The 7,561-nt window shown below is 30.8% G+C and overlaps 1 protein-coding gene across 1 annotated transcript; it reads right to left on the bottom strand.

The window, feature by feature from the left end:
• Nucleotides 1–432: 432 nt before the first annotated feature.
• On the bottom strand, nucleotides 433–5,107 carry LOC111399105 (plant UBX domain-containing protein 7-like). The gene is made up of 4 exons (XM_023026347.1): nucleotides 4,867–5,107; nucleotides 2,938–3,065; nucleotides 2,740–2,853; nucleotides 433–709 (listed from the first exon to the last, which is right to left on the bottom strand). Exons 1-4 carry the CDS (start codon nucleotides 4,966–4,968, stop codon nucleotides 448–450), a joined length of 606 nt encoding a protein of 201 aa, XP_022882115.1. The 5' UTR covers nucleotides 4,969–5,107; the 3' UTR covers nucleotides 433–447.
• Between the last annotated feature and the right edge of the window lie 2,454 nt (nucleotides 5,108–7,561).

Here is a 7,561-nt window from a genome sequence, read left to right as displayed (position 1 = left end):
AGTAGTAGTAGTAGTGTATATATATATATATATTGAGTCAACCGAAATGAACCTAAAATTACAATCATTAACAAGTACAACAACGTGAAGACAACGCAATAAATGCTCTTGTGCAAAAGAACAGAGGAGAAAGAGGTACGGTTCAACAAACCAGAAAGGCAGTGTTTTCTGTTCTTTTTTCTTAATCAGAGAAGAATTCAATACCCGAAGCAAAAGATTACAGTAGTGAAGAACAAAAGACTTCAAGTACATCAAAGCGGAACAGCAATAACAATTTACAACATCTCCCTCCAACTGCATTCTTAACCATACTAGGATTTCTAGTAGATTTGCCAAGTTGTAATTAGTTAAGCTGTAAACTTGCCATATTGTAATTAGCCTTGTTTTTCTGTATTTTGGTTTTTTTTCCTTGAATCTATTCTTATTTAGCTCTAATAGCTGTGTACATTATTTTGTAATTGGAACCTGTAAGAACCAGCTTGCAAAAAATGAAATAGATTTACCCCAAAGAAGAAACCTGCTTACCTTTTCAAAGGGCCCAAGGAACATCAAAGCAAATGGTTCACGATATAACGAAGCAAGATTATCTGGAACTCTATTGGTCACAGAGGAAGAACCTTGGTCCACTTCCCACACTCCAGGGCGTTTCATTTCTTCCTCAAAATTGCGGAATGGATCTATAGAGTGAAGCTGAGCTTCACGTGACGAGCTAGTGAGACAAAAGAAAACATAACAGGGTTCACCACCTCGAAGTGATAAACAATTGCATCACAAAATCACAATAAAGAAGAAAGCAGAAATATTTCTTTGCTCAATAACTTAACAACCAGACTTCATCAAGGAAGTGTTCAATACAAGTGTAAGAAAGAAGCATGTCATAAATAGACAGATACAAACAACCTATGAGAAGATTAGACAACAAAAACAAGAATATCTAGGCATACTAAATCTGCCTACGTTTAGCTTATTTTATAAACTGTTCATAAACACTCGAAGTCTCAAACCACTTTTTATAACCACATTTCAAGAGAGCCACGAATGCTATCCACTTATCTATTTTTAATATAAAACATTTATACACACTTCCCAGACATGCTCTCCTCCGTTATATGGTTACAAGATTTATGTCTTGTGTTGAGTCATCTTTATCCTTTGGGTCATTTTAACAAAGATTCAATTTTCTAAAAATACTCTTTGGTTTCAAGAATTAAGGACATAAATTGATATGAAGTTTGTAGACTTTCTCACATTATTTTGACTTTTTTTACAAAAAGGAATGAAAATTTCAAATTTTCCATAATTTTATTTTCCAAAATTTATAAAATGCGAATTTTTGTGTCCTTGATGTGTTGAGGACATTTTCCTCGTATTCGAACTATAAAGAATATGGTGTGCAGGACACGTGCAGTAGTGTGTGTTGCAAATGTTCGCCAAGTGTTGAAAATTTAAAAGAATACTTAAATAATAAGGCATGCCACATGGCATCATGTCACGAATGGCAACTTAGAACGACACTAATGTTTGTGACCATTGAAGACGAGGAGAGAACTTGGCTTGGCATGTGTTTATAGTTGGCTGTAATGGTAGCAAGTTCATATGGTGAGCAGATAATCTTAGCAATTAAGTTTATGAAAGCAGTTTTACAGAGAACTTGCCTAAGGAATTAAAAAGCTTCCAATCAAGTCAGACAACAATTAAAGTCTGTCCGGTTAGGAAATGTAGGGACAGAAGGCGACAACATCAGGTGGTGGCATTCCCATAATTTCAGTAGATGACAGGGGCAATATCTTAAGTATTGTCTATCCTTCAGAGCTAAAACTTTGTCACTTGATATTGGAAATGTTAGCTTTCAGTATGGATGAAATAGAGCGTCATTTGAAAGTCGAGAACATGAGTTATAAAAATTATAATTCGTCGAACAAAAAAGTCTATTGGTATCACTTAAATTTTTCTTGTTAAATCTATCATAAAAGGGGCATGCTTAGTGAGTAGTCAAAAGCCTCTCGGAGGGGCCTAAGGTTACCCTTAGAGCATTAATATGCTCCGAGGGCTACATAAAGGATACAGTAACACTCTAGGTTGAAATGAGCTATTCAGAAAAGCACTCTAGAAGCCTCATATCCTAAGACGTATTCATTAGCTACGGGTTCTTGCCATTGGATCTGTTGGCTAGAAATGCCATCGTGACACGACATCGCATAAATGTATGAATATGGAGTTGTCGATCTTGTGGGAATAAGCATGCTAGGTACTTTTAATTAGCTGTGCGGCCCTGCTTAGGTTAAACAGTAATGAAGGGCATGGTCACAAGCATTAAGTTAAAATGCCCATAGAAAGCATGAGGATTGCGTTGTAAAGCATGTGAATGACACTCAATGCTTTGAACGGAGCTAGGATAACTTTCCAGTGAGCATGCTTCAAGATAACCATATGTTGTGCATGAACACGTGAGAAAGCTAAATGAGATGTGCATTGTGAATATGCAAGTGCCTTAGCACGAAGTGCAACATAGGAAAGCATTCGGGCGTTCACACTTGTCTACATTGTAGGTGAAATATGCAATAGGTCATGTCTAGACTCGTGATGGAAGATGAATGAATAAAGTCGAATAGAGTGAGACTACTGTCGCACGTGTCGTCCCACTATGAGACAGAGAGTCGGCCTCTGACACATCGGACATATCCTTAGCCCAAGGACTATCGTCTCCAACACAGGCATTCAGACATACATCTCCAATACCTATGAAGCATTGTATTATCATAGAGAACCTCCCTTTTCACAGGTAAAGGTGGCCGTACATCATCTCCATCAACTTGTCTCCCATTTTGATCTCCAATATCCTTTTCGATTTCTCTGCATTAAATAATATAAGACAATTAAATAAGATACAGAGATTAAAAAAATGAACAGGACTACATATTTAAGTTGTATTCGTGCCTTAAGTTCGAATCATTCAAAGGTACATCATTTTCCAGCTCTGAAGGATAGAAAGATGGTGCAGCAGCCCCACCTTCATTTCCTAGATAAAAAAGCTGAATAGCGTCCTCAAGTTTCCAGCTTGTGGCCTGCGCCACAAGAACTCCAACATGAAGACTAGAAAGGATTCAGCAAAGCAACACTACGTTTAAGAAGTTAAACCGGCAAGGAATAGGGTGGAAAAGGAAACGCCAAACACAATAAATATTATGAAAGTATCTAAGGCTTCCAAACATATTATATTTTGAGAGATGCAGAAGGCATACTCCCCATCGCATAAAAATTTAAAAATAATAATAATAATAATAAATAGAGTTGAAAAGTACAAAGAATTATGATGCATATATACAATAGATTCACTTGTTCAGTAAATTGAATCCTAGTCCTCAGTCCAAAAATGAACATCAGATTCTCCTTGTACAGCTTTTCTAGTCATATGTAATAATTTTTCTATTAGTTTCTCTCGATTTTCTTTTCTAATCTCTCATGTCATGATTATTTCCTCATCTGCTATCATTTCAATTTAAGGAATTATTGTTCTACATTCTTTTCACAGTTCAATAATAAATAAGGCAATATCTTTGCTCGTTTCTTCTTATTGATTTCTCTCAATTTTCTCCTTCCCGTATCTAATTTCACAATTATTTCTTCTCAACACTATTTTCAATTTAAGGAATCTTTGTTCCCATGCTTTTGACGGTTATAAGCTAAATCTCACTCAAAAGATCTTCACAACTGCACTGACTTAGAGAACTTGACATGCAAACGACAAATCCAAAGATTCAACTTTTTTTCTTAGGAACTATGGAAGAGACACCCGCTCAAATAGGTCGTACCAAATGCCAAATCAAGTACCACAGCAATTGTCCAAAAACTGAAGTTCACTTCATCGGAAATCTACTAGCATTTTGTTTTAATGCAAATTGTCTTCGATGATAGGGTAAGTTTGAAATGATGGCTAGAAGACAAACCTTAACCCAGCCTCTTTATTTACTGTTGGTTAGCCCCTTTATTTACTGTTAAAGAATCAGTAAGTGCTTGAAGTTCACGTACTTATGCATATACACAAAATGCAAAAGTTAATATACTGTTGCAAGTTTAAACCACTCAAAACTTTAGGTGGCTAGCCCTTTCAAATAGTTCAAAATACAACACCATCAGAGCGCACGTATCCTAAAATACAACTGATTATTTAATTAAAAGTGTTCAAATCTACCATCACAAGCATCACCAATTTCCCTTCCATAAGGTCCACAGTTGAACTCGTTTAAAAAAACGAATATGTAAACAAACAGAAGAATCATCAACACTGAATCATATTCCAACTAGTTTTCACATAATTGAGATCACATAAATAGCCAGCTCATGCCACATTTGAGTAAAGATGTAAACGAAATTCAGTAGGCAAAAAATATAAGGGGAAGAACTTTTTCCCAGCTCAATCAACCATAAGCAAGAAATAATTGTCCCAGGAAGCAATTATCATAATTCTTAACTTTCTAATAATTATTTTACATTAAACTCTCCATATAACAACATGGGTTATCTAAGAAAACCTTCTTTTTTTCTGATAGGTAGGTTATCTAAGAAAACCTAATTAATTTACATCAATAATACGGGGAGGTCCGCATCTAAGAAAGAGTCGAACTTGAATCTCTCCTGTTCTTTTACAATTTCCACTCATGACTCACTTGCACATCGATGTGGAACCGACTTGAATTAGATGGTTCCCACATTAAGAAACACCAACCTTCTGGTTTAAAGAACACATCTTGGAACATAAAATTAACAATGCATATCCCATAAAACAGCAGATCACAAAAAAAACAAAATAATTAGTAATTACACAAGAAATTGCATATAAACACGTCTAGAGAAAAAGGGATGAACCTGAAGGAACTGACGAGCAGTATCGGCTGTCTGTCCGGACGCGATTTCAAGAAAGGAAGACACCATACTCTGCTGGTCCGTCGCAGACAAAACACCCTCCATCGATGTTTCCTTTTCTTCGAAAATTAGCCGCAAAAGACTGAAAAAGATGGATTTTTATAAACAAAAAGAGAATTACGATAAAAAGATGAGGTACATTACTTTTGCTTGAAATTTGTACATATAAAAGAAGCAAGCGGCTTGTGGGTTTTCCTTTGATGGGTTGGGGTCGCTGATGTAATTTAAGGGGAAATAGTGGCCAAGGGCGGTTGACCGGCCATTTTTTTAAAATGGGCTTTGACCAAAAATTTAAAAATAAAAAATAAATGCTAAAAATGCAAATAAAAGTCAAATAGTCGAAAATACCCTCAAATAAAAAGAAGAGAAGAGGAAAAGAAGAGAAAAAAATGAAAAAGCAAAAATTTCATTATTAACACCGAACGACCCAGATCGGAGCATCGTTGGAGATCGCCATTTCTCAAAGGTTTAACATTTTTCTTATTCTTCATTGAAATATTTTGTGTTGCTGTTAATATTTGAAATTTGAAAATTTGTTTATTGAATATGTTATGAGTTAAAAACAAATTTTGCAGTTTATTTATAGTTAAAATGGAAGAAAATATCGAATTTGAAGTTGAAATGACTCAAAAAAATGAAAAAAAAGGATTGAAATTCGTCGAAAATGAAGTTTTCCAACAAGCGGTGAGTTCTCGTCGAACTGGGTCTGGAGCGTCCAAATTCGGACCATCGTACCATCCGTAACGGACCATATGGATCCATAACAGACGAAGATGGTCCGTTACGGACCGTCAGGGTCCGGCCAGCCCGCACCAATTTTTTTTTTTTTAATTATAGTAAAATCAAGAATCTTATAATTTTTTTAAAAAAATTCTAATTTAATTCGTTTTCCATAATTTATTTTTCATTTTCATTTTTTTTCTTTTAATTTTTTTGCTTTAATTTAATGCAATTTATGTATTGTTTAATTTTTATTTACTCTTTTTAATGTGCGAGGAAATGATTTTATTTCTTACGTACTAATGCATGTAATTTGATTTGTTAAATTTTAAAATATGATAAATGTTAATAATATCTTATAAATGTTTTTAACATGTATTAATTTTTGCAAAATGGAGTCCCACCTATACAATATCATGAGAGCTCATTTTGGGAAAAGTTACATTGTATCGGTATTGGAGAGAGTCGATGAGAAACATATAACCATACTCCGTTAATCATTCCTATGGTCCTTCTATCCGTTGAAGGATATGCAATTTTTCAGCCAAATTAGTGATTTTTTATTACTTTGGTTTTGAAAGTTAGACGATGTCGATCGACCTTTGAATACAACTGTAACTGAATCAAGTAAATAAATAATTAATTACTTAAACAAAATAAATATTAAATAAATAATATACACAAGCAATTAAAATAATGATTAAATAAACAATTAAAATAACTGTGAATTTCATTTTGTAAGATTGTACATTTAATTTCTTTTGTAATTATGATTAGGATTATTAATTAATTAAAATTATTAATTAATGAAATATTTAAATAAGAAATTAAATTAAATATATATTTTTTATTTAAACAAGTGATTAAATAAATAATTAAATAAAGTAATTAAGTATACATAACCAATTAAGGTAACTAAAAAATATTTCAACCAGAAATTAAATTAAATATATATTTTTTATTTAAACAAGTGATTAAATAAATAATTAAATAAAGTAATTAAGTATACATAACCAATTAAGGTAACTAAAAAATATTTCAACCAGAAATTAAATTAAATATTAATTTTTATTTAAGTAAATGATTAAAATAAATATTAAATAATGTAATGAAATATGAAATAATATTTAAGCTAATGATTAAAATATCCAATTAAGATTATTAATTAATGAAATATTTAAAGAAGAAAGTAAATATTAATTTTTTTTAATTTAAACAAGCGATTAAATAAATAATTACATAAATTAATTAAATATTAAATAAATAACATACATAAAAATTAAAGATATTAAATAATTAAATAATGTAATGAAATATTAAATAATAATATACAAAACCAATTAATATTAAATACATAATATGAAATTTTTATAAGTGATTAAAGTAATAATTAAATAAAGTAATGAAATAATAAATAAACAATATAATAACCAATTAAGATAATTAATTAATGAAATACTTAAATGAGAAATCAAATGAAACATTAATTTTTATTTAAATAAAGTAATTAAATATTAAATAAATAATGTACATAACCAATTAAGGTAAATAAAAAAATATTTAAACGAGAAATTAAATTAAATATTAGTTTTTATTTAAATAAATGATCAAAATAATAATTAAATAAGGTAATGAAATATGAAATAAAGAAAATAAGGTAATAAAGATTAAATATACATAACCAATTAATGTAACTAAAAATAATATTTAAACGAGATATTAAATAATTAAATAATGTAATGAAATATTAAATACATAATATACAGAACCAATTAATATTAAATACATAATATGAAATTTTTATTTAAATAAGTGATTAAATAAATAATTACATAAAGTAATTAAATTTTAAATAAAAAATATACACAACAAAGTAAGGAAGAAGTTACTTAAATTAAATATTAAAATTTTAATTTAA

Source organism: Olea europaea, chromosome 1, assembly GCF_002742605.1.
Source record: "Olea europaea var. sylvestris chromosome 1, O_europaea_v1, whole genome shotgun sequence".
Classification (NCBI taxonomy): domain Eukaryota; kingdom Viridiplantae; phylum Streptophyta; class Magnoliopsida; order Lamiales; family Oleaceae; genus Olea; species Olea europaea.
The sequence above is the reverse complement of the archived record's forward strand: the minus strand, read 5'-3'. Positions and strand labels throughout refer to the sequence as shown.

What these genes read in the sequence shown, in the direction of transcription:
- LOC111399105 (XM_023026347.1), bottom strand. Translation starts at nt 4,968, where the DNA reads ATGGAGGGTGTTTTGTCTGCGACGGACCAGCAGAGTATGGTGTCTTCC. An exon ending in CTGCTCGTCAGTTCCTTCAG is followed by an intron (nt 3,066 to 4,866) that starts GTTCATCCCTTT and finishes CTTGTGGCGCAG; the next exon opens with GCCACAAGCTGGAAACTTGA. An exon ending in TTGAATGATTCGAACTTAAG is followed by an intron (nt 2,854 to 2,937) that starts GCACGAATACAA and finishes TATTTAATGCAG; the next exon opens with AGAAATCGAAAAGGATATTG.